Source organism: Erigeron canadensis, chromosome 7 (genome assembly GCF_010389155.1).
Source record: "Erigeron canadensis isolate Cc75 chromosome 7, C_canadensis_v1, whole genome shotgun sequence".
Taxonomy (NCBI): Eukaryota; Viridiplantae; Streptophyta; class Magnoliopsida; order Asterales; family Asteraceae; genus Erigeron; species Erigeron canadensis.
In genome coordinates, this window is record NC_057767.1 from 8247776 (window position 1) to 8274317 (window position 26542).

The following is a 26542-nucleotide window of genomic DNA, read 5'->3' on the forward strand; positions in this document are numbered from 1 at the left end:
TGAGTGACTTTGTAGAAGAATGAAATTTAGAGTTGTTGATAAATCTAAATTGTGCTGTAAGTTTCTATTTATAGAGTGACAATCCAGGTAGCCATTCAGGGACTATAAATGTAAATGTTTTTTGAATTTTGGAACGTTGGAGGAGCGTCTTTGTAATCTACCTATAAATACTGGAACCTTATAAAAGATTTCAGATCAAAACTCAAACTTCTATATATCTGAAATGGCTTCTTCATCAAATGCCCCTAACCGAAAACCACCAATGATTGTCGATCAAGTGAATGACAGTATCATGGCTGATATCCTCGAGACCTCGACCACCGAATGTTCAAAGAGAAACTTGTTGCCGTTGGTCGAAAACTAAAGGCGAAGAGACAATGGTGTAAAAAAGAAATCGATTATATACAAACCAGGCATTGTACTAATCTTGAGTGTTAATACTTTACTTATTTGCAGGGTAAGATCGACAAGATTGAAAGTGCTATGGAAGAACTTGTTGATGCGGTCATCAACTTGAACCATTTGATCATAAATGCCGAAGCAATTTACGAACAAAAAAAATGAGTGTTTAATATGTTGTAATGTTAAATACTTTTAATTATGTTGTAATGTACTCTTTTAAATAATAAAATGTCATTTTAGGAATTAATATGGAGTGTGTGTTGTGTTTTTGGAAGTTTAAATGGGTATATATAAGAAAATATATAAAAAAAATAAAACTTTTATCAACTTGTCAACTTTCACCCCTGTCTCTTTCTTTCTTCCCCTTCTAGTCCTCCAACGCCCAACGGTCACACCCACTTTCACAAACTTGCCACTTTTGGCTCCTTTCTTCTTCATCTCTGAAACGACTCGACCCGATTTAAGAAAATAAGACCAATTTTTTTTTTTTTTCAAAACCAAGATGAAGAAAGAATCAAGATGGAGTAAAATCAAAACCAAGGTGAAGATAAAATCAGAACCAAGATGAAGAAAAATCAGAATCAAGATGTAGAAAAATCAGAACCAAGATGTAGTAAATTTATAACCTACATGAACACTTAAAAGACTTGAAATCTTTCACCAATAATTTTTATACTTCAAAAATGGATTAAAGACACACCAACAAAGCCTTCCATTCATAAGGAAATTACATAGCCAAAATCTCGACAAATACATTAACCAAAACTCGTTATAAAAGACAACGCACAAAATTAGAAATTTTGGCATGACCCATTCGTAAAATCATTATCCAAACTTGTTACAGATTATGAGTTTCTCCAAAACACTTTAAACAAAATCAATATATTACAACTACAAAACGACCCATTGAAAATACCCAAAACTTGAGTCTAACACTAGACATCATAATAATTTTTCAAAAAGACATAACAAGAGTACAATGAGCCAATAGTTCGAAGGGGTCACTATGGGTCCTATCACCAATACCATTATCCGCATTTAACCAAAGCAACCTATATCCAATAAGCATCTTTAACTTCAATCTTTACATTACTTAACTTTCTTCCGCATCCGGAACAACCCATAAAAAGGGTAAACAACTAAAAGAATAAGCTAAACGCTTAGTGAATGCATACACATATATCATAAACAAGTTACCATACAAAAGTACATCAATTATAGCCTATCAATTGATAGTCATCTCATCCATATCATTTATAATACTAGTAGGACTTTACCCACCTACTAGTCGTAATCAACAATTTGGCTAGTAGGAATTTACCCACCTACTAGCTCTAATGAACAATTTGGCTCTAATGAACAATTTGGCTAGTAGGAATTTACCCACCTACTAGCTCACAAAATCAATTTGGCTAGTAGGAATTACCCACCTACTAGCTCACACAATCATTTTCAACATGGCCATGGATATTTTGGCTAGTAGGAATTTACCCACCTATTATCTCTTACATACAACACGACTAGTAGGAATTTACCCACCTACTAGTTCTTACAAAAAATCGACTATGGGTCATAGGAATTTACCCACCTATGACCTCAATAACCAGAATATGATGATATGCATATACACTCACCTTATTTGCGACCACAATTTCAAGATGACCATAAAACAATGTATTTGCAATTAACCTATCAATTCACATTAAAAACACACATATGGTCATTCATCACGTATAAGGTCACCTAGCCATAATTACTAGCATTCCAACACCCAAGTGACCCAACCCATCATTTACACTCTTATATTAATCTTGGGTTATTTCACATAACATATATCTCTTATATCATTTTCATATGGCCAAACTCACTTTCATACAAAAAGTACCATTTTCATATTTGACCAAGCTGCCTTCAAACAAGTGTAACTCAAGCTCTACTTACTCTTTTTACTTGATTCCAGTGGCTAAATTTATAAGACACATATATCTACATTTTATCTTTAGTGACCAACATGTGAATTGTCTTTCAAAGATGACTTCTGGTCGTTTTAAAAACCAACACTGCTGCTGTTTTCATTAACAAAACAGTTTTGACCTTACTGACTTCAAATGACCATAACTTGAGTTCTACACCATATATTGACCTCATTCCAGTGGCCACTTCTTCTTAACACATTTAGGTTCATTTTATATTCAGTGACCAAGATATGAATTAATTTGCAAGAATGTGTTTTACCCGTTTTAATGACAGACATAGAATCAGTTTTGCTGATTAATCAGCATTGCACCCCTGAATTCAAAAATTCATATCTAGAGTGCTACTTCGTCTTTTTAACCCATTCCAGTGGCAAAATTTACTTAACACAATAACCTACATTTTCTTTTTAGGACTCGACAAGTGAAAACTCTATCATGAGGGTGTTTAACTCGTTTCAAACTCAGGGACAGAATCTGTCCAACTTTGTTATCACTAATACTCATCAAAATCTAACATGCACCCTACTAAAAAAAACCTAATTGATTAGATTACATTAACCCTAACTTGTATTATAGAAATTAACTCATATATATGAAAACCCCCAATTTTTCCCAATTTAATTAATAGTAAGAACCCTAATTTCTAAAAAAAAACAAAATTAGGTTAAAGGGAAATCATTACCTCAAGGATTCAAGAATAAGATCAAGGATTAAAATCACCAATTCTTCTCCCTTTTTGCTCTTAAAATTCAGCCCACACATCATACATACAAACCCTTAATTTGAATCTATAAGATAATGAAAAATTATTATTATTATTCTTGTTAGATTGAAATTTGTTTAGAAAAAGAATCAAGAGAAGAAGATTATAAAAGGTAGATAAAGAAAGTAGAAGATGTAATGGAAAATGAATAACGAAAAAGGGGTGGGAGTCTGGCACTCTCCAGAGATGCCACGACCCATTCAACAATTGTGGGTAAAATACCCATCATTCGCTAAAGTACCAACTAAATTAACCTCATAACTCAAAATAAAATACTAAGAAACTATTTTAATGTCAAACTATAATAAAGGTAAATTTTCATTGGCCTAAAAATGTTAGGATGTTACAATCTCCCAGCGAGTTCCCAACTCGCCCCCATCTCCCTCCACTTGAAGCCGAAGCTCGCCAGCCTTTCTTCATCTCGCCCCCATCTCCCTCCCAACTCCCTTTCGGCTCCCTCCCCCTATCCATATTTGGAAGATTATGAATTAATTAATATAGTTATAATCATGGTCCGGCAATGATCATGACTCTTAACAAATAAAATAATCTTTTTTATTATATGGAAATGTCGCAATGAGTGTATCTTTGGTAGCAACCCCTCAACCCATTATGCCGTCAAGGAAATCAAGAACATAAGCTTCTCGTGGATAAATAATAGATCAAAAAACATCCAAATAGATTGGCCGAGTTAGTGTAGCTTCAATTTCTAATATGTTGTGACTTATGTTTGCTTTCCCTGTACGTTTTTCTACTAGCTGTTCGCTAATGTTACATAATGAATTTGATTTTAAATGTTAAAAAAATAAAAAAACACTTTTTTAATTCAAACATTAATTAACAAAAAAACTTTAATTAGCAAACTTAACTAGTACACTACTTATCATTAAAATCCTCCTTTACCCAACTTCTTTATCACTCAATTTCTTTACCACCCAAAACCTCCACCACAACAGCCACCCAAACACCAAAAAAGACATGAAGAAGAAAATTCTGGTAACCGGCGCATCCGGTTACTTAGGCGGTAAACTCTGCCACACTTTAATCCAACACGACAACTATTCCGTCCGTGCCTTCGTCCGTCACTCAAGCGACCTCTCATCTCTCCCTCCTCTTCTAGAACTTTCTTATGGTGACGTCACCGATTATCCTTCCCTTCTTTCCGCTTTTTCCGGTTGCCACGTCATCATTCACGCCGCTGCTTTAGTCGAACCTTGGCTTCCTAATCCTTCTAAATTTATCTCTGTAAGTTTAATCAAATTCATTATATTTTTAATTAATTAGTTAATTTGTTAGTTTATTTATTTGATAATTTGTTTAAACGTCGTCGTTTTAATGGTTTTGAAAAATTAAAAGGTGAATGTTGGAGGTTTGAAGAATGTAATTAGAGCTTATAAAGAGACGGATAGTGTTGAGAAGATCGTTTATACGTCGTCGTTTTTCGCTTTAGGTCCTACTGATGGATATGTTGCTGATGAGTCTCAAGTAATTTATTATTCTTTTTTTTTATTTATTTTATAATTTACATTTTGTGAATTTTTTCGCTCGAAATCGATATATGTATAGATTTTGGTGAAGCGAAAATGTAAGTAAGTAACTGCTCAGTGCCGCCTTTCGCGGGTTTTGAGCCCCAATACCTCGATCGATGGGGGAGGTTAAGATGTAGGCAGACCTTACCTCTACCTAGACTGCTTCCAGTTTCTACCTAAATGGTAGAAAAGGCCCTCCAACCTTTGCATGGGATGAGGATCGAACCCATGACTTCTGTCTCTAGAGGCAATGGTGTTTACCACTGATCCAACCATGGTGCTTGGTGAAGCGAAAATGTAATACAAGAAAATAACTACTAAAGTTAAAAATGGTTACATGGAAGATACAGTAGAAAGAATTTGAAGCTTGAAACTAGCAACATGAATATGTGATAAGTTGAATACATTTCTGGGCATTTAGCTATTTTAGTTATATCTAGATATTTGGCTAATTTGTGGATAAATGGAGAAGTTATAAAGATTAAAAAACTGAAAAGAGTGGAACAAGGCAACAAGTTCATTTGTTTCAGTGAAGAAGTTTTTATTAATTTTGAAGCTGAAGTTTATTGTGTTTGATACGGGGTATAATAAATTAGCTGCAACATTTTCTGAAGCTGATATATCTGTGGTAAAATTGGGTATTGTTTGAAATAATCAGTTATTTAGATGCTATTGATGTAGTTGATGTTAGTTTTTACTGGTAGGCTTTTTGAGCTAAGATAGTTCAAATCCGTGATTTGTCTTTTGGCAGTATAGCTTACGACCAAACACAACCTTTCTTGTATATTTTTATTAAGATTTGTACTTCCATGTTCTTCATAGCTAATAAGGTCGTGGCTAAATAATTGTTTTGGTGATAGATGCATTCAACGAAAAATTTCTGTTCTGAGTATGAGAAATCAAAGGCTGTTGCTGATAAGATTGCCCTAGAAGCCGCGAAAGAGGGAGTACCTATTGTGGCTGTTTATCCTGGAGTTATATATGGACCTGGTAAAGTCACTGCTGGGAACGTGGTGGCCAATCTGGTAATTTTTTGGCAAAAGAAACTTGTTTCTTTATATATTGTACATTGTAGAGCTTGTTATTGATTGATATTGATAACTTGATACATTTTGCGTTCCTGTTGATTTGGTAATATATTTTCTAAATCAAGTTGAAGTGGTGATTTGGAGGGTATGAAGAGACCCTAGTTGTTAGTAACTTAGGGTGTTTTAAATTTATTTGTATATGGAACAGACATAGCTGACAGACCTCACTTATAAAAGCGGGGAGATTATAAGAACAGTTTTATTTAGTCACTGGGGGGCTGTCAAGAAGCATATATAAGGTATGCGGTTTTTTTAATGGACCGTTTCAATAATTGGGCTACTTAGCAGGCTGAGCTTTTTTGATTCTGATTCTATGCCTTCTGCTTCTTGGTTCGTAGGCATGACTGGGCCATCCTCACAAAAATTAGACTACACAAGTTGACAACCCTGACGATTACTTTCTATGATTTTCACTTCTTTTTATTGCTTTTGGTATCTAATCAAAGTACTACAATGCTTAAGCATTTACTTGGTAGAAAACATGCTTAAGTATTTTGTGAATGACTTGGCTCTCATGTGCATGACACGTGCACATTATTCCCTAGTCTCCAGAGTCCAGGCTCTTGGACCTGTATCTCTTCAGAGCACCTATTGCCTTTTAAAACAAATCTGACAACTATAATGACGTGCAATGTAGCAGACTTTCTACACAGTAGATTGCTTTTACTTTTCTTCTATGTGGAATTGTGGATGCAAAAAGAACTTTAGATACTTGATTAAATCCACTTCAAATTGAAGTGGATATATTGACTGATAAGTTGGTCAATAAAAATCACCTGTAATCAATATTTAGACCTTGACATGCATGAAGCGTTATCACTGTCACTAACTCTATATGCTAGATAGTAGATACTAGATCACCCTTGCAGTATATACTGCTAGATTGATGTTGGGAACATTATAATTCACCGTTAGCAATCGTTGGCATAACAAGACCTGCCTAATCAATCATGTCAACAGTAATGCATACATCTGGGGGCAGTGAACTGTGATTATGCTTAACTTTTCTTTCCACTGCGTAAGCAGAATCCTTACAGTTGGTCTTTTATGGACCTTTTGAGACTTTATAATCCTCATTGTTTTTATTCAGACAAAGTTTAATAGTTATGAGCTTGCTAAAAGTCTAAAAATCCATTATTTTTTTTCTCACCAGATTGTTGAACGGTTTAATGGACGTCTACCTGGCTACATTGGTTATGGAAATGATAAGTTCTCTTTCAGCCATGTAGATGATGTGGTAGACGGCCACATTTCAGCTATAGACAAAGGTCAACCAGGGGAAAGGTACCTTCTTACAGGTGAAAATGCATCCTTCATGCAAGTGTTTGATATAGCTGCTGCTGTCACCAACACAAAAACACCCTGGTTTCACATTCCCTTATTTGTCATCGAGGTTTATGGCTGGTTATCCGTGCTTTTCTCTAGAATAACCGGAAAACTTCCACTGATCAGTCCTCCGGTATTTTCTTTTTCTTTGTCTTGCTTTCTTTTACGATCTCATCAGTTTTATAGTAATATTGGAACCAATTTGAAAGTTCAATGTGGATATTGTGACAATATAACAAATTTGAAAGTTCAATTAGTAGCAGGATTCATTCTCCATTGACACTTCTTTTTGCATACAATATAACAATCTTTATCTATTAATTTAATACAGACTGTGTATGTTTTGAGACATCAATGGGCGTATTCTTGTGAGAAAGCGAAAAGGGAACTTAACTACAAGCCAAGAAGCTTAACTGAAGGTTTAGAGGAGGTTCTTCCTTGGTTGAAGAACTTAGGTGTTATCAAATACTAATAGGAAGAATACCGACGAGGTAGGGTCCTCTTTTTCATTACTGTATAACCCCGATACTAAAAAAAGTAGTATTATGCTTAATATGTACATATTAACATATTCCATGTTGGATGGAGAATTCAAGTATTAACTTGGTGAAGTTGGAAGCTTAGCACATACTCGATTGACCAGAGTTAGAATCTACTAGCCTAATTTTTTCTTTAGTTTTTTTTTTTTAAGATGTGATCCATTTTAGATTTTTTTGGCAAAAAGGTTAAAATTCTCAAATCTAGGTCTACAACATGATGAGCTGATCATATCTATATCTATACTAGAAAAAAACCCTGTTTAAATTTTCAGTTTCAACATTTACTTTTCCAAAATGCCTTTTATCAATTTTATATTTATCTAAAATAACTATATTACTCTTTCTCTCTTCTCAAATTTCAACCAATCATTTTTTTTTCTCTTTTCCATAAATTATTTATTAATTCAAAATCTTTTATCTTAAAAACCGTAGATTGATAAATTATAAAAATTATGGGTGTTCTTAAAATTTCATGCTCTTTCGTTACATCACCACCACCGTCACTGTCACCATTACATCAACACCCAGTTATCACCTCTCTATCAACGCTGCAACGCGCGGATACAATTCTAGTACATTTATACGTAAAGATATGATGCATTTATAAACATTTTCAAACTATCAGATGAGCGTAAGCAAAATTAGGAAGTAATAAGAAAATTAAAATGTTGATATTAGACTGCTTTAAGTTGGTATATTTTCTACCTTTTGTTCAGATATTTCAATTATTATTAACGACAGTAAGTGCCCGCGCGTTGCGGCGGTGAGATGGGTCATGGAGTGTGATAGCCGAATGCCAACCGCGGATTCCACCCTCGGATTTAAAATTTCGTCGAAAGTATATCGAATGACTACTCTAATGAAAGAGCATAAAATTTAAAGAACACCCATATAATTTTTATAATTTATCGACGTATGATTTTTAAGATAAATATTTTGAATAAATCAGTATAATAAAATTATTTATGGTGGAGAGAAAAAAAAAAAGATTGGTTCAGATTTGAGGAGAGGAAAAAGATATTATAATTATTTTAGGTAAATATAAAATACATAGGAGAGACATTTTGTAAAAATACTTAAAATCAATATTGAAAATTTAAGTTCAATTTTAAAAAATCTAGAGAAAATCTGTTTTATAATATAGTGTATATATAGATATAGATAATGTATATACAAGGTACACAAGTAATTGTATTGACTGGATTAGAGTCATTTTAGACTTCCCAATTTGACTCCAACATATTTCTAATATGCACTTTATTCCTCACTTATAGTATTGTAATCACTTATAAGTTACGAGAGATGGTGCCCGTACGTTACGCGGTGAGATGGTGGGGTTATATATCATTAAAGGTGATAAGTCATAGAGTGTGATAGCCAAGACTGTAACTGCAAAAGCTGTAAAAGGGATGAAAAAACTTGTATTAATTACATATAACCGAGACACGAGAGAAACCTCATACATGAAGGTTGTGCCGCCGGTTTTCATTTCATAGTGTTTTTGATACCGTCCCATAAAAGCCCCGAGGAATTCGTACAAAAATCCAAAATAATTAATCATCCAATCATCGATCTTCATCTGTATGATACTCCAAGTAGCAATAACCAATTCAAAGCAGCACTCAGTATATCATAAGAAACCCTGAAAATCAACTTTTGTAATCTCCTTGGCACCGAAAACAACTTTCTTCTCCCATTGATCAATATTAATTTTTTTCTGATTCCGATGATATATCTGAAAGCGCTTGCAAAAAGTCACCAAATTCAATTGGGTTTGGTGGAGATCTTGACAGGGATTCATCTTTCTAATCAATCAAAAAGCTTAAATGACTCATAAATATTGCTAAACAAAAATTAGATATCTGCAACAATACATGTATCGTTGTATAATGTGCATTTAAAATTTGTATTTTTGTTGTAAATGTCTAAATTCTGTTGTATGAATAATTAAATATCACTCCCCATAAAATAAATATTACATGTGTCTTAATTAAAATTATAAATTAGTAAATATAGACCCACTAAAACCAATTACTATAATAATTATGGAATAAGTCTCATTAATCTATATTTTTTTGTTTTAATAGTTCATTTACACTAAAAAACACATAAATTAGTTATCTTTTGAAAATTACCATATTAGCGTCGGCATTTGTACCCCAACTTTACCAGGTCCATTTTACACGTCCTGGATAAACAGGTACGGCAACAGCCTTTGACTTCTCATAGACTTTGACTTCTCATTCATATTCGGTACAAAAAGATTTCTCTGGATGACTTATCACTTATCATCAATTACAACCCTATTTAGCGAGTCAAGACATTTGTATGAAACTGTGAATGAACAATTTTTTCTCTGCAATATTGATCTTTTTCCCTTGAGTCTGTATTTCTGAACATACAAAAGAATATAAGCAGGAATAATTACTTGACTCTCATCGTTAACATATCCGCCAGTGGATCCAAATGCAATAAACGAGGATTTATAAATGATCTTCTCTATCGTACCTGTCTTCTTGTACTCTTGAAGTACGTTATTCACCCCTCCAACATTCAGGGGTTCATTGTATTCAGATTATATGAAAACAACCCAAAAACCTCTTGTAAGCTTTTGAAATCTGAAAGGAAAAAGTGCATATTTTAAACTTAATGTGAAAATTTTGAAAATAACGCATGCATACTTTAAGCAATCCTAAACAACCCAAGCTCAATTAGCTTAATGTGAAAATTTTGGAAAGATCGGGAAGCCATATATGGTTCCAATATTGCAGCAACATGAAAGACCGCATTACACCCAGAGCAAGCGGTAAAAAGTGAATGATAGTCTGTAATGTCACCATACACAAGTTCTAAAGTTACATGAGTGTTCTGGTATGAGCGCTAAAACATATTCAGAGGCGAAGAAATCCAATTTGAGATCACCTAAGCAAAATCCCCGATACCTGCTGTCAACAAGACTTTTGACACGGCTGTTCAATACATGAATCTGTCATAGCTTACACTAGTTTTAAAGAACCTCAAACATCTAGACCAGTGATATCTCTCATTTTACAAGAGACAGCCAATTACATCAAAAAGTCAGGGTAGTTCTAAAACATCAGGCGTATTATAAAACAAAAGGAGTGCAACAGAGTTTGGAGTGCTACATATGTAAAAGTTTCACTTAGATTACATATGTAGAGTGCTACCCGAGCTACATAACTTACAGAAATCACCAATTAAAATATGCAACAGATGAATCCCATTTACTAAAATAGAAGAGGTCTATTTCTGCCACAGGGGAGGCTCGATGGAGCTTCAACAACTTCTCAGCAAACTGAAGCTTTCCATCTGCACCACCCACCACTAAGGATGAGTTGAGCCCAACGGCAATCTTCTTTAACAAGGGAGAACAAGCAAGTAAAGACTTTATCAGATATACTTCAAACTTGGAACCTTTGGAACATGCAAACACCACACTCTGAAGCTGCGACTGCGACATTGTGGTATCGTCTAAATCTGAAGAACAGGGGGCAACTGGTGGGACGTCATTTTCGGATGTACCCTACAAGATTATATAGTATTTAGATGCACAATTATGATATATTAAGATGCAAAATATTATACGTATTCATTCCACTGACCAAGATCAGAAGCTTCTGCAATTTTGGGGAGCAACATATCATTTTCAGAACTAATGATACCTCGATATCCTTATTACAATCTATCGACCTTAATCTTAGGGTCTGGAGACAAGGAAAAGTGGTAGTGACCCTCTTTTTAGCACCAGCTTCTGCCAATAACTAAATAAAAAATGGTAAACAGAAATTCACATTGATTAGCAAAAAAAAAACCTCAAAAAGTCTTGTCATGATTTATTGTAAGGCGAGTTTCAGATATCAAAATTAGTCTTACCTTGCAGTTTAAAAAAACCAAATCAACTTCCTGAAGTTTTGAAAAAGAACCCACAAGCTGAAAGATGCTGGAACCTGTTAATGTCCTTGTGTCAAGGTTAGATAATGACATACTTAACGTTTTCAGATATTCAAGTTTTGTTATATCAACTGGTTTCACTTTGTGAAAAGGACCGTTATGGCAGTGAATAATCAGAATCTCAAGTAACGGACAACAAGTGACAAGCTCCCCAAATTTATCGCTTTCAAAATGTACCCGATACAAGTTTAAGGTCAATAGATTTGGAAAGCCTCGAAAATTAAGTGGAGGATGGTAACAGCAGTTATGAATCTCCAAACGTTGTAACTCAAGACAAGAGAAAAGATGGTCAGGCACCGGCCGTAGTACTTCATGCATATTTATAAAAGTGACATCCTTAATTCCTTTTCCAGACAAGAACAACAACCAATTGTTAAATTCTTCAACATCGAATTCCATGTCCTTTGGTAGACAGAGGGTAAACTTCCTTATGGAACCTTTAAGATGAAGAAGAAATCTAAGTACATCCCACCATTCATATGATATATCGTTAAAAAACTGCTCATTGAACACGAGTTGGGAGAGCATAGTCCATTTCAACCTCCAGTTTCTAGCTAATATACCAGTACTAACCGCATCCCGTATTGGCAAACGATCCAAAATACTAGTTATCACATTCTCTGGCAAGCTGCTAATAAAATCATCTTCTGCCACAAAATTTGATGATTTGCTACTACCTCCATGAACCAATTCCATTAAACTAACAACAACAAAAAAAACCCTAAATTAAGTGCGTGAGTCCAAGATTTTAAACATAAGTCACACATGCATTGTAACATAGAAACCCCTAACGAATTGATTTTAGGGTCCTCTTTATAAGACATCATAGTATATTACTAAATCTATCTATCTATATATACTAGTATCAATACCCGATGTAGGGATCAGTTATATAAATATCATATGCTATGAGCTTATACAATACCTATATCAGTCATAAATAATCTTCATAAAGTATGTACCATAGATTAATTTTTGAAATCACACCCTAAAGAGACTAAAGGATACACTGTTGATTATAGTTTAAATAAAACATACTTTGTCAACAATATAATATAAACATGTCTATAATACAAGATCTAATAAAACTGAAACTTAAAATAAATAATCATCATAATGGACTTATATATATGTAGGGTAAGGATCCAGAGAGAAGGTTCTTAAGGAGAGAAGGTACGTTTTTTATTTTTTAAGCTTGTTTTTTTAATATTTTTTTTTATTTTTTCACTTTTTTTCATTCTTTTTTTAATTAACTCAATCCATAAAAAAAAATTAAAAAATTTAGAAAAAAAAAAAAATTCTAACCGGCGTTGGTAAGTTATACATGTAAGGGTACGGTACGGGTTTCGCCCATAAGGATATTAATAAAGGGTAGCTGGTGGGAGTGATAGGTCATTGAGGGTGATAGGTCATAGGGGTGATCTACCTTACGGGCTTCGCCCTTAGCTATCATGGCTCCGCCATAGTTTGAGAGGCTTCGCCTATAGCTTACGGGCTACGCCCTTTGAAAATAAAATATTTAAAAAAAATTTTAAAATTTTTATATGAAATTGGTTAATTAAAGAGAGAATGAAAAAAGTGAAAACGTAAAAAAAAATTCAAAAAAAGAAAGTTAAAAAAAAATAAAAAACGAACCTTCTCTCCCTTCTCTCCTAAAAGTACCTTCTCATTTGATCTCTATTCTATATATATAATATGAACAATAATAAGCAAAAACAATATGGAATGAAAAATACCTTTTTTGTTGATCAAGAAAATTGAAGAGAGAAGAAAACCAACAATCAAGGTGTGATTATCACTTTGATAGTCCACACGTGACTTCAAACAACGTATATCGAATGACAAGTATTTCGAGTATCAAAACCTACGTTCAAGAAAAAAACAAAGCAAAAACATGGTCAGTGGATGAAGTCAATAAAGCCTTTGGTTTAATTTTCCTTGTTGGTGTCGAATACCAGAAAAAGGAAACTTTATAAAGGGATAGTAAGAATATTAATTAAGGTAGGAAACATAGGATAATTAAGTTAATAGATATAGATTTAATACAATCATGTTGGTGATACATATGATAAGTTATATTTGATATTTGAGAAAATTACATTTTTGGTCTTTTTAGTTAACAGAATTTTCAGTTATTACCCTTAACTGAATTAATTACGGAAAAAACCCTAAACTTGGTCAACTTGTTCACTTTTCACTCCGCAACTATTTACCGTCTATTAAATCCGTTAAGTGAGGGGTAGATTTGTCATTTTACCATGATCCCTTCTTCTTCTTCTTCCACACTCAAACACAAACCCAGATTTATCATGTTTTTCATAACTTCTATCATAGATCTCGTCGTCGTTTTTCGTCAAATTAATTTGAAACTCATCAAGTTTTAATCATGGTCAAATTCTGATCATGATGATGGTTTCAATTTTTCGAGCGGTTGATTTTTGTTGACGGTTACATTTTTCTGGCGAAGCAAGTTTTTTCTACGAACTGTAATTCAGATTTCTTTTGGCTAGGGTTTCTGCGAGATTGAATTCTAAGTTGATTGCAACTTGTTTTGGGTCCTGATTCGAAAAAACGTGCGAGTAATCGCCATTTTTAGTTTTCCGACGAGTTACTAGATTTTCCAGCGATCGTGTTATTCGTAAAAATCAATTTACCGAACTCGAGTTCGTTAAATCACCAAATCCTATTTTCCGAAATGATTACTCAGAAAAATTTTCAAGCCAAAAAGTCATATACCGAAGTGAACACTAAGTAAATCTGGGTTTGTGTTTGAGTGTGAAAGAAGAAGAAGGAAAAGGAATCATGCTGAAATGACTAATCTGTCTCTCACTTAACAGACCTAATAGATGGCTGTTAGTCACGGGGTGAAAAAGTGACCAACTTTAGGGTTTTTTCTGTAATTAATTCACTTAATGGCAATAACTAAAAACCCAGCCAACTTGAAGGACCAAAAATATAATTTTCTCTTGATATTTAGTAGGAAACATTCCATTGATATAAATAACTTAAGAAATGACAAATGTCGATCAAATAATTAGTTACATGTCAGTTCAAAAACTATTTCAATCTTGTTTTAATATATTGGTAATTAGGCAATTAGACATTTAGACACACTCACATGTACTCCTTTATAATACAATTAATCAAAAGAAAAAGTGGGGAAAAAAATGTCAAACAAAAGAGAAATAAAAATATGGTTAAATAAAATTGGTCTAAATAAATGTAGAAATTTAACAGAAGAAGAAGAAAAAAAGACAAGATTTAGTACCTTAAGTCTATAATTCCTTTAGTTTTTTTTGCTCACTTCATCACTTAATCGTCATTATTCAGGTTACTGTGTGTGAGTGTGTGTATGTCTACAGTTTAGGGAGAATGAAATGATTGAGCCCCTAACTTTAAGTCGATCTATTTTTGGAAAGTGTATTTATGTGGTCTATTACTGAACCCCAATTTAGATTGGGTTTAAGTAAGCAGAATTTTATTTTTTTTTAATTATAACTGGACTGATACCCGTGCAATTCAACGAAGAGATGACAGTGGTAGCAAATAGCGGCGGTGGAGGTGACCGGTGGCGATAATGATAATAGTGTAATTGTTTAATGTAAAAGTAACTGATATATATATATATATATATATATGAGGGTAGTGTAATTATTTAAGAGTTAAAAAAATGTATGTTATAAATAATTTTATTAAAGATATTATAGTTATATTAGATAAAAATATTTAAATTAATAAATAAAGGTAATTTATGTATATTAAAAGCTGAAGTATATAGAAGAAAAGGATAATTCATTTTATATGTGAGTAAAGACTAGTTAACTACTTAAACAAATTATTATGTCATCCTCATTTCAAACACCCAAAATTTGATTTATCCAAACTACCATGAGTATATTAACAATATTAAAAAAAAAAAAAAAAGTTAATTGGGGGAACCTCTAGTATTCTTATGTATCATTTTGGTACTCAGAGCACTAACTGCATAAAACCCGTGTCCGGTGAAAGATCATCTTCACAAATAGAGCACAAGATCTATTTTTCCATTTGCCTTTGACAAGAATTAAACTTGTGATCTTACCATCTTTATCTTGTAGGCCCATATGATCACATGGTGACGGTACCCATTAATTTTATTTGATAGCATATTAATAATATTGTAAATAAAATAAAATACTTAGAAGCAAAATTTCATTACCCCTTACAACTCAAGCAAAAAAATCATTTATGTTTTATTTTTGTCTATCGATTATTACATTTTTTTTTCCAATTCTGTTTTATGTATAGTCATTTAAAAAACAATCCCGGTTTTGCATTTGAGTCCAGTCCAACAATCTGTGTCATCAACATCACAATCTCGATCTACACCAAACCATATTAATAACGTCTTATTCCACGACATATTCAGGACTGCAGCATTTTACGGGTTCTTCTCTAATTATATAAAAAGCAGTAAGAACTATCAATTATAATGACAAGATAGTTAATAACGTCCAACCCTTATTTTGCATCAATTCAGCGAGTGTTTCGTGTTTGTAGTTTTTGAAAAATTTAAGAGTATATGACTATATGTTATCCTATTATAGCTTTAGAGTACCTACTGGACCCCATGTATCATGCTACACCGATACGGATTTGCCATTACTAATTTAACTCGAGGCATGTTTACTAGTAGAATCCTTAATTCCAAAAAGATACCCAACACAATATAAGTTAAAACAAAATATTTATAGCTTTTTTCATGACTATCGAAACACGAAAATCAAAAGCATTCAATTTGAATATAGATTAAAACGGGATTTTCAAATATTTTACCGAACAGAAAAATATTTTATTAAACTTTATATTTTGTTTGACTTTCTACTATTTATTTACTCGTATAGATACACAAAGTCGGGACTGAAATCTTCTAAATGGCACAAGAATATTTGTTAAGTATAATTAAATGGACATATTCATATACGAGTAACTCTTTTCAGTAAATAAACATATTCATATGAACCACTGGCTTAAACCTCAGTGGATAGGGGTATCTTTTAAATCCACTACATGGGTCTCGGGGGTGAGTTTACCCAAGGTCTCAGGTTCGAACCTTGGGGTTCTCATCCCAAAGGTATTTTCCATGAGAAGGGGGTTGGAGGTCCAGAAAATCTCTGTACTCCATCGTTTCCCTCTCTTTTACTTGGATTTCCAATCGTGACAAGAAGCATCACTATGTTTGGACCGACTGGATCGTGAACCCATTGATTGATGAATGAGGTCGTGCTCTTTGTCTTTATTCTGTCGTTCATATCAAAGCTTTGTTTTTCAAGAGCCTCGGTCTTGTATGGGATTACAATAAAAACATCACATAGTGAAAACCGGTGGCGCAACCTCTGTTTGTGGGGATTTTCTCATGTCCCATTTCGTAAGTGACATGAATTTTTTCATCTCTGTTGTAATCTTTGCAGCTAAAGATCTGAGTAAATCTAGATTATGTTCTTGTTGATTTTCTAGAATATTTCTTTTTGTATGTTGTACTATGTACTTTTTTGTAGCTCGTTCCTAGAATTTTATTTTAATATATATTTATGTCGTTCTAAGAAAAATAAAAATTGCTTTCAACACGACTGAATCGAAACTCACTTTAAAGAATAAATTAAAAAAAAAAAAAAAAGGGGAGGGAGGGGGGATGGTCGTGTAGGGGACTCTTTTATACACTGCTTAAATATGTTATTGATGAAAACAACCCAAAATCCTCTTGTAAGCTTTTGTGATCTGAAGGGAAAAACTGATATTTTAAACTTAATGTGAAAATTCTGAAAATAATACATGCATATTTTAAGCAATCCTTAACAACAAAAGCTCGGAAGCCATGGTTCCACTATTGCAGCAACATGAAAGACCACATAACAGCCGGAGCAAGCGGTAAAAAGTGAATGATAGGCTTTAATGTCACCATATACAAGTTCTAGAGTTACTTTGTCAGATAACACAAGAAGGGAGTAGAGATCACTGGTTTAAAAAAGTTGGACCTGAAAGTAATATATCTCAATGTCAAAGCCAAGTCTAATGATAAACTTGAAAACTGGTTAAGGCCAGAGTTTTTTCATCACATGAATGTTCTGGTATGAGTCGCGAAATATGTTCAGAGGCGAAGAAATCCAATTTGAGATCACCTAAGCAAAATCCCAGATACCTGCTGTCAAACAAGTCTTTTGACAAGGCTGTTCAATACATGAATCTGTCATAGCTTACACTAGTTTTAAAGAACCTCAAACAACTAGACCAGTGATCTCTCTCATTTTACAAGAGACGGCCAATTACATCAAAAACTCAGGGAAGTTCTAAAACATCAGGCGTATTAATAAAACAAAAGGAGTGCAACAGATTTTGAGTGCTACATATGTAGAAGTTACACCCCAACCACATAATCTATAGAAATTACCAATAATAATATGGGACAGATGAATCCCAGTTACTAAAGTAGAAGAGGTCTATTTCTGCCATAGTAGAGGCTCGATGGAGTTTTAACAATTTCTCAGCAAACTGAAGCCTTCCATCTGCACCATCAACCATTAAGGATGTGTTGAGCCCAATAGCAATCTTCTTTAGCAAGGGGGAACAAGCAAGTAAAGTTTTTATCAGATATATTTCAGACTTGGAACCTTTGGAACATGCAAACACCACACTTCGAAGCTGCGACCGCCACATTGTGTTATCATTAAAATCTGAAGAACAGGGTGCGATGGGTGGGACGTCATTTTCGTATGTACCCTGCATGATCATATAGTATTTATATGGACATTTATGATATATTAAGATGCAGAATATTATACGTATCCATTACACTAACCACGATCTGAAGCTTCTGCAATTTTGGAGAGCAACATATCATTTTCAAAACTAATGATACCTCGATATCCTTATTGCAATCTACCGACCATAATCTTAGAATCTCAAGACAAGGAAAAGTGGTAGTGATGCCCTTTGTAGCACCAGCTTCTGCCAATAACTAAATGAAAAGTGGTAAAAAGAATTTACATTAATTAGCAAAAAAAAAAAAACTCAAAAAGTCTTGCAATGATATATTGTAAGGTGAGTTTTGATTATGAAAATTAGTCTTACCTTGCAGTTTAAAAAAACCAAAATAACTTCCTGAAGTTTTGAAAAAGAACCCACAAGCTGAAAGATGCTGGAACTTGTTAATGTCCCTGTATCAAGGTTAGATAATGACATACTTAATGATTTGAGATTATCAAGTTGTGCAATCTCAACTGCTTTTACTTTGCCTAAAAGTCCATCAACGTAATTACCAAGAATCTCAAGTACGGGACAACAAGTGACAAGCTCCCCAAATTTATAGCTTTCAAAATGTACCCGAAGCAAGTTTAACTTCAATAGGTTTGGAAAACCTCGAAAACTAAGTGGAGGACAAAAATAGCAGTCCCGAATCTCCAAACATTTCAACTCAAGACAAGAGAAAAGGTGGTCAGGCAACTTAAGTGGTGTTTCATGCATATTTATAAGAGAGACATCCTTAATTTCTTTTCCAGACAAGAACAAAAACCAATGGTTAATATCCTCAACATCGAATACCATGTCCTTTGGTAGACGAAGGGTAAACTTCGTTATGGAACCTCTAAGAGAAAGGAGGAATTTAATTACATTCCTCCAATCATAACTATCTGTGCCTGGTGCTCCGAATACATCCTTAAAGAACTTCTCATCGAACACAAGTTGGGAGAGCATAGTCCATTTCAACCTCCAGTTTCTGGCCAAGATACCAGTCCTAACCGCATCTCGTATAGGCAAACGATCCAAAATATTAGTTATCAGAGTCTCTGGCAAGCTGCTAATAACATCACCTTCTGACACAAAATTTGCTGCTTTACTACAACTCACTTGAACCAAATCCATTAAAACTAAAAACAAAACCCTAAACAATTAACATCAATAATCTTCCCCCTTAAGTAAGTGAGTCCAAGATCTGAAACAGAATTAATTAATTTCCCAAATAAGGGTTTCTCATTACAATTTATTATATACATACATATATATATATATATACACACACACACTCAGGATAATAATAGAAAAAAAAAAAAGACAAACAAAAGAGAAATAAATGGTTTACTAAAGTAGGGAGAATTTGTAAAACCAACAAAGAGAAAAAACAAACATTATAGTTTATTATACATATATATGTATATATACACACACACGCACTACTTTATATTACAATTAATCAAGAGAAAAAGTGAAAAAATTAAGCAGTAGAAGAAGAAAAAAAAAATTAGGAGAGGGTTTAGTACCTTCAGACTCTTTTTGTTTTCCCTCAGTTAATCGCCATTATTTGCAGATTACTGTGTGTGTGTGTTTTAGGGAAGATGAAAACAGTAAACACAGCTGTTGCTTTTTAATCAGGTAAACTGGTCGGGTTGGGTATTTAGAAAATATAAATTGTTGTTAGTGAATTCTTCAGCCTCTCCTTAACGACTTCTAACTCACTTTTAACACTATTCATCACTTCCAAACATATCAAGAACACCCTATTCTTATAACCCCACTTCTAGCCCACTTCTTACATTATTTATTCATTATTTTATTATATCATTTTATTTTCACAAAATTAAAAAAACACATTTTATTATAATTAAAACACATTAAATTAAACTCTTCTTAATAATAATAATAACAAATATTATACAATTTCAACAAAATCTATACAGAAATTTAAGGTCTAAAAAGTAGAAGTTTGAAATTATAATTATTATTTTGTAAATAGCTTAAACTTTAAGGGTCAAAAGTTAAATTACATCTTTTGTCTTATTATCCTCCCCTTTCTTCAAATGCACATATATACTACTATATATATCTCACACCCACAACACACCTGCAGCTCGTTTTTTTGGTTTTTTTTTTCAAATTTTGCAACGGAAACCATCGACTTGGGCCCCACTTTCTTCTCCTTTGCCGTGTCTAAATTCGGAAGCAACCAACCAGACGCCAACCAGACACAGGTGATGCTACTAGTGTCTTGGTGTTTTGCTGCGTCGGACGCGGGCTAGAAGCCCTATAATGAACGGCCTTAGTGAGTAGTGACCCAAATTGGATTGGGTTTAACTAAGCCCATCTATTTAGGACTTTTTATGTCTTTTAATACAATAATACTTCTTATTATAGGTTAACTTTCGAATCGGCTTAGTTAACTGGTTTTTCTGTGCACCTCTAAATATTCTTATTTTGTTTGACACGGTGGATCGTTTTTATAAGTTGCTTCACATAAATTATTTATTTATTAAAATAAAATATACATATATATATATATATATATATATATATATATTCATATAAATAAATATTTTTTAAAATTATCCATGTCATTGTTGCAAATTACACTTTATTAAGGTGGGAAATATCATATTATTAACCTTTCAAAAAAATTACTTACTATATTTCGAAAAAACCAATATATAAACTTCACATTAATTCACCTCTCTAGTTGTATTTATTTTTATTTCAATAAATTTAATAAAATAATATAATACTTACATACAATAAACAAGATTTAAGTTCATTTGTTGAATCATAGTTATTTACATTTAGGATATTAGTCCACGATAAATATGACATTTATACAAGTATGCCAAACTAAAGAATCAGGTTTAAAATACACACTTGAAATGTCATCGGGTTTTAGACACATGACTTTGAGTCCTTTATATATTTCCACCTCTGAATAAATCTGTGGGCAAAATCTTTCCTTTATTTAAGAATGGTAGAGAAAAAACATAAGTTATAGAGATAAGAACGTAAAAAATTATATATAACTAGTCTTAATTACCCGTATTTATAAAATTTGTTTTTCTTATAAATAATAAAAATAATTACACGACGGTTGAAAATTATGTATAAGATATAATAATTATTATTCAGATACAACATTTTAGTATGTATTAAACACGGTTCTAATTTTCAAAATTGTAATATAGTTTCTTAGTTAAATTTATTTGCACATTATAAAAAGGTTATCAAAATATCAAATTAATAATACAAAATTTTAATTTTCTGTTACATAGTAATTAGTTCAATTACTTGCCTTACATAGGTATATGTCACGTTCTAGTCAAATTTTATTATTGTAATACGATTACTTATGAAAAAGAATGCACAGATTGACAAAAATATTTAAAATTATAATTCATTTTATCTATAATAAGGTTTATATATTAATTTGATGCACGTATATAAAAGTATGTAAAATGAACCGGATAATCGGCAAAAAATGAAAATGTTCACAACGTCCAAATGCACAAACAAATTGAAGGATTAACTTAAAAAATATATCAATATAATAACTATAATAATCAAATATATCAAACTAGATTAAACTCGAGCAATGCACGGGTCACATATAAATTTAATAATAGTTTACTAAGATAAAAAAGTACAAATATTTACATTCTCATAAAATTCAAAATGTTTGGTTTGTAAAAAAGTTGTAATTTTATCACCTTTATAATTATTTTCAGGAAACAAATGAACATCATTACAAATATAATAATAAAGTTCAATAGATATGTAAGATTTAAAAACTAATTAATTACTTCGTTGTATCATTCAGCTCATTATCACCATTCCTACACTTTCTTATGGAGAAAAACAATAAATATTTAAACGATTGCTAATAAATAGATCGATCCGATTTTACATGAAAAAAATAGCCGATTCATATTGATTTCTGGTGTTTGTTCATTTACATCCTTAATTTTCCATGAATCTCAAGGGCTTAATCTTAGCCTTGGATCATTCCCATCAATGGTTAAGATTAATATTTACCCCTAATTAAAAATAAAACACGGAGGGGTATTTTCGTAATTTACACCCAAAAAAAGAATCTTATCTTCCAATTCTCTCATCTTCTCTATTCTCCTGATCAAAACACACACACACACACACAGATAGTCTCTCTCTCTCTCTCTCCCTATCTTCTCCTCCTTGGACAGTGACCACCACCACCACCACCATATCCGACCGCCGCCACCACCACCACCACCACTACAATCTGGATCTTCATCTCAAATCACTAGCAACAACAACAAATGGAAGATGATGTTTTAGATATTATTAGAGTGATATTTTATGTAGTTTATATAAAAAAAAATGGATAAACAAACCATTTTTATCCATGATTTGTAGTTTTTTCTCTTATTTTTGTTTTTTCATATGATAAGAAGTTGTATCTTTAGTTGTTGTTGTTTAAAATTTTTATAATGAGTTTTGCCCGCAAAGTGTTTGATGAAATGTCTAAACCAAAGTGTATGTACGAAATCAAATTTGATTATATACGTATTTACTGATTGTACAGCCAATCATACTCGATTGTACATAAATCTATTCTAAAATTTGAATTTGTTAAATTTGTGTGTTTATAACTTTGTTTGTGCAATCAAATTTGATGATGTATTGAGTTTTTAGTTACATGTGTGTTTGTGACTATATGTCTATAATCAAATTTGATTATGTGTTGATATTTTAGTGATTTTTCTATTTTTGCAACTTTATGTATAGAATCAAATTTGATTATGTATAGAGATTTTAGAGATTTTGATTTTGTAACTTTGTTTGTACAATCAAATTTGATTATGTATTGAGTTTATAGTTACCTGTGTGTTTGTAACTATATGTCTACAATCAAATTTGATTATGTGTTGATATTTTTAATGATTTATGTTTTTACAACTTTATGTATAGAATCAAAGTTGATTATGTATAGAGAATTTAGACAAAACAAATGAGTTCTATATCAAGAAACCTATTCAAAATCAAATTTGATTTTAAGCATATGGTGTCAAACTTATACAAAATCAAATTTGATTTTGTGCACACATTGAGACAAAACAAATGAGTTTCATACAAAGAAATCTATTCAAAATCAAAAATGATTTTTGGCATATAGTGTAAAAAACTATACAAAATCATATTTGATTTTATGCATACATTTAGACAAAACAAATGAGTTCCAAACAAAGAAACCTACACAAAATCAAATTTGATTTTACGCATATGGTTTCAAAAACCTATACAAATTCATATTTGATTTTGTGCTCACATTGACACAAAACAAATGAGTTGCATACAAAGAACCTATTCAAAATCAAAATTGATTTTACGCATATAGTGTGAAAAAGCTATACAAAATCAAATTTGATTTTATGCATACAATTAGACAAAACAAAGTTAGTCCATATCAAGAAACCTACACAAAACCCTTAAGCGTAACGTATATATCCGTTCCCCCACTGTAGGCTTTAGCATTTTATGGTTTAGATTTTCCCGGGTTTTTACATGGTAGCTTAGGGTTTAGGGTTTGAAGTTGTAGTGGCTAACCCTGCAACTTCAAACCCTAAACTCTTAAGCGTACCGTATAAATCCGTCCCCCCACTGTAGGCTTTAGCATTTTAGGGTTTAACATTTAGGTTTTTAGAATGCAACTATGAAAAATTTATTCGAAATCATATATGATTTTACGTATAAATTTGAGACAAGACAAATGAGTTCTATACAAATAAACCTATTTACAATCAGTTTTGATTTTATGCATACAGTGTGAAAAAGTTATACAAAATCATATATAATTTTACGAATACATTGTCAAGAAAATATACAAAATCATATATGATTTTTTGTAGCACATTGAGTCAAACCAAATGGCTTCCTTAAAAAGAAATTTATTCCAAATCATTTTTCATTTTACTCATAAAGTCTGAAAACCTATTCAAAATCAACTATTCAAAGTCAAAAATGATTTTACGCATACATTGGGGAAAAGCTATACAAAATCATATATGATTTTGTATAGCAAACTGAGACAAAACAAAATGAGTTACACACCAAGAAACCCATTTAAAATCAAAAATGATTTTAAGCATACAGTGTGAAGGCCCCCGTGATCATACCTCCCCCTCGGATTAGCTTTTAGATCCCAAGGGTTTAGAGTTTAGGGTTTTGGAATTGAACTTTTATAAAATGTATGCACAAAATCAAAAATGATTTTACATTGTTTTATTGTTTAGGATTTTATATGGTAACTTAGGGTTTAGGATTTGAAGTTGTAGGGTTAGCCGTTAGGCTAACCCTACGACTTCAAACCCTAAACCCTTAAGCGTACCGTGACTTCTGTCCCCCTCCTGTTGGCTTTAGCATTTAGGGTTTAGCCCCCAAGGGTTTAGACTTTAGGGTTTTAGAAATGCAATCAATTTTGGTTAGTGATTAAGCTTTAGTTTAGGGTTTGAAGTTGTAGGGTTAACTGTTACTTCCCCCTCGGATTAGCTTTTAGCCCCCAAGGGTTTAGTGTTTAGGGTTTTAGAATGCAATTTTTCTAAAATGTATGCATAAAATCAAAAATGATTTTGCATTGATTTTTGACATTATGCATGTGCAATCAATTTTGATTAGAAATTAAGCTTTAGTTTAGGGTTTGAAGTTGTAGGGTTAGCCTTGAAGGTCCCCGTGATCACACTTCCCCCTGGAATTAGCTTTTAGCCCCCAAGGGTTTAGCTTTTAGGGTTTAAATGAGTTTAGATGTATGAAAAAAAATCAAATATGATTTCGTATGGGTATTTCACACTCTATACTTAAAGTCATTTTTGATTTTAAATGAGTTTCTTGGTATGTAACTCATATTTGTTTTGTCTCAACGTGTTATACAAAATCATGCTTTTCCCCAATGTATGCGTAAAATCATTTTTGATTTTGAATAGGTTTCAGACTTTATGAGTAAAATCAAAAATGATTTTGAATAAATTTTTTTTAAAGAAGCCATTTGGTTTGACTCAATGTGTTACACAAAATCATATATGATTTTGTATATTTTCTTGACAATGTATGCGTAAAATCATATATGATTTTGTATAATTTTTCACATTGTATGCGTAAACTCAAAATTGATTTTAAATAGGTTTATTTGTATAGAACTCATTTGCCTTGTCTCAAATTTATACGTAGAATCGTATATGATTTTGAATAAACTTTTTCATGGTGTATGCTTAAAATAGATTTTGATTTTGAATAAGTTTATTTGTACGGAAGCATATACAAAATCATATATGATTTTGAATATGTTTAATGATACCGAACTCACTTTTTTTATCTAGATGTATGAATAAAGTCATATATGATTTTGTATAGGGTTTTGATACTCTATGGATAAAATCATTTTTTGATTTTAAATGGTTTCCTTTGTATGAAACTCATTTGGTTTTGTCTCAATGTGTTATAAAAAATCATATATAATTTTGTATAGGTTTTCGCCAATATATGCGTAAAATCATTTTTGATTTTGAATAGTTGATTTTGAATAGGTTTTTCACAATGTATGCGTAAAATCATTTTTGATTTGAATAGTTCATTATATATAGGATTTTCACACTGTAAGAGTAAAATCAAATATGATTCTAGGCATAAGAACACAAGTAACTAAAACCTCAATACAAAAGCAAATTTGATTGTACAAAACAAAGTTACAATACACAAATCTATAGAATCTATATACAAAATCAAATATGATTTTACACATACAGTTACAAAAACAGAAATGTTTATAACCTCAATCAGATGTGATTTTACACATATAGTTACAAACAAATGGGTTTTATATCAACAAACCTATACAAAATCAAATTTGATCCAGAATCATAAAGGTTATCAAACTTTGGTTTAGACATTTCATCAAATACCTTATATGCAATACTCAATCAGATGTGATTTGATACTAAATCATATATAAGAAACTTTGATTTAGACATTTCATCAAACACCTTATAAGCAATATTATACTAAACAACAAAGTCAGTTAAATAACTAATAAAATTTAACAAATTCAAATCTTAGAAAGATCTAATCACATGTTCTCTAATTACATTTGAATATTTAGAATTTACACAACAAAAAGTTATCTTCAAGA

At 32.1% G+C, this 26542-nt stretch overlaps 3 protein-coding genes across 5 annotated transcripts; 1 reads left to right on the forward strand and 2 right to left on the reverse strand.

The window, feature by feature from the left end:
- Positions 1-4057: 4057 nt before the first annotated feature.
- On the forward strand, positions 4058-7707 carry LOC122607565 (3 beta-hydroxysteroid dehydrogenase/Delta 5-->4-isomerase). Its single transcript, XM_043780571.1, has 5 exons — positions 4058-4386; positions 4498-4626; positions 5531-5695; positions 6912-7217; positions 7416-7707. The coding sequence occupies exons 1-5, from the start codon at positions 4120-4122 to the stop codon at positions 7554-7556; spliced, it is 1008 nt and encodes a 335-aa protein (XP_043636506.1). The 5' UTR covers positions 4058-4119; the 3' UTR covers positions 7557-7707.
- A 3023-nt stretch (positions 7708-10730) lies between these two features.
- LOC122609568 lies at positions 10731-11823 on the reverse strand. The gene is made up of 3 exons (XM_043782595.1): positions 11518-11823; positions 11247-11405; positions 10731-11167 (listed from the first exon to the last, which is right to left on the reverse strand). Exons 1-3 carry the CDS (start codon positions 11626-11628, stop codon positions 10835-10837), a joined length of 603 nt encoding a protein of 200 aa, XP_043638530.1. The 5' UTR covers positions 11629-11823; the 3' UTR covers positions 10731-10834.
- Positions 11824-17790: 5967 nt separating this feature from the next.
- LOC122607558 (F-box/FBD/LRR-repeat protein At1g13570-like) lies at positions 17791-19986 on the reverse strand. 3 transcript variants are annotated; one of them, XM_043780561.1, is made up of 5 exons: positions 19890-19986; positions 18891-19564; positions 18703-18788; positions 18431-18589; positions 17791-18351 (listed from the first exon to the last, which is right to left on the reverse strand). In XM_043780561.1, exons 2-5 carry the CDS (start codon positions 19492-19494, stop codon positions 18019-18021), a joined length of 1182 nt encoding a protein of 393 aa, XP_043636496.1. In that variant the 5' UTR covers positions 19495-19564; positions 19890-19986; the 3' UTR covers positions 17791-18018. The 3 variants fall into 3 exon arrangements, with proteins under 3 accessions (XP_043636496.1, XP_043636497.1, XP_043636495.1); XM_043780562.1 differs by having other exon boundaries at positions 18703-19445; XM_043780560.1 differs by having other exon boundaries at positions 18703-19564.
- Positions 19987-26542: the final 6556 nt, after the last annotated feature.

Coding starts and splice junctions, on each gene's coding strand:
- LOC122607558 (XM_043780560.1), bottom strand. CDS start 19,494: ATGGATTTGGTTCAAGTGAGTTGTAGTAAAGCAGCAAATTTTGTGTCA. Junction 18,590..18,702: donor TGGTTTTTTTAAACTGCAAG/GTAAGACTAATT, acceptor CTTTTCATTTAG/TTATTGGCAGAAGCTGGTGC. Junction 18,352..18,430: donor TGCAGAAGCTTCAGATCGTG/GTTAGTGTAATG, acceptor ATGATCATGCAG/GGTACATACGAAAATGACGT.
- LOC122607565 (XM_043780571.1), top strand. CDS start 4,120: ATGAAGAAGAAAATTCTGGTAACCGGCGCATCCGGTTACTTAGGCGGT. Junction 5,696..6,911: donor GGAACGTGGTGGCCAATCTG/GTAATTTTTTGG, acceptor TTTTCTCACCAG/ATTGTTGAACGGTTTAATGG. Junction 7,218..7,415: donor TTCCACTGATCAGTCCTCCG/GTATTTTCTTTT, acceptor AATTTAATACAG/ACTGTGTATGTTTTGAGACA.
- LOC122609568 (XM_043782595.1), bottom strand. CDS start 11,628: ATGTCATTATCTAACCTTGACACAAGGACATTAACAGGTTCCAGCATC. Junction 11,406..11,517: donor TGGTTTTTTTAAACTGCAAG/GTAAGACTAATT, acceptor TTTTTTATTTAG/TTATTGGCAGAAGCTGGTGC. Junction 11,168..11,246: donor TGCAGAAGCTTCTGATCTTG/GTCAGTGGAATG, acceptor ATAATCTTGTAG/GGTACATCCGAAAATGACGT.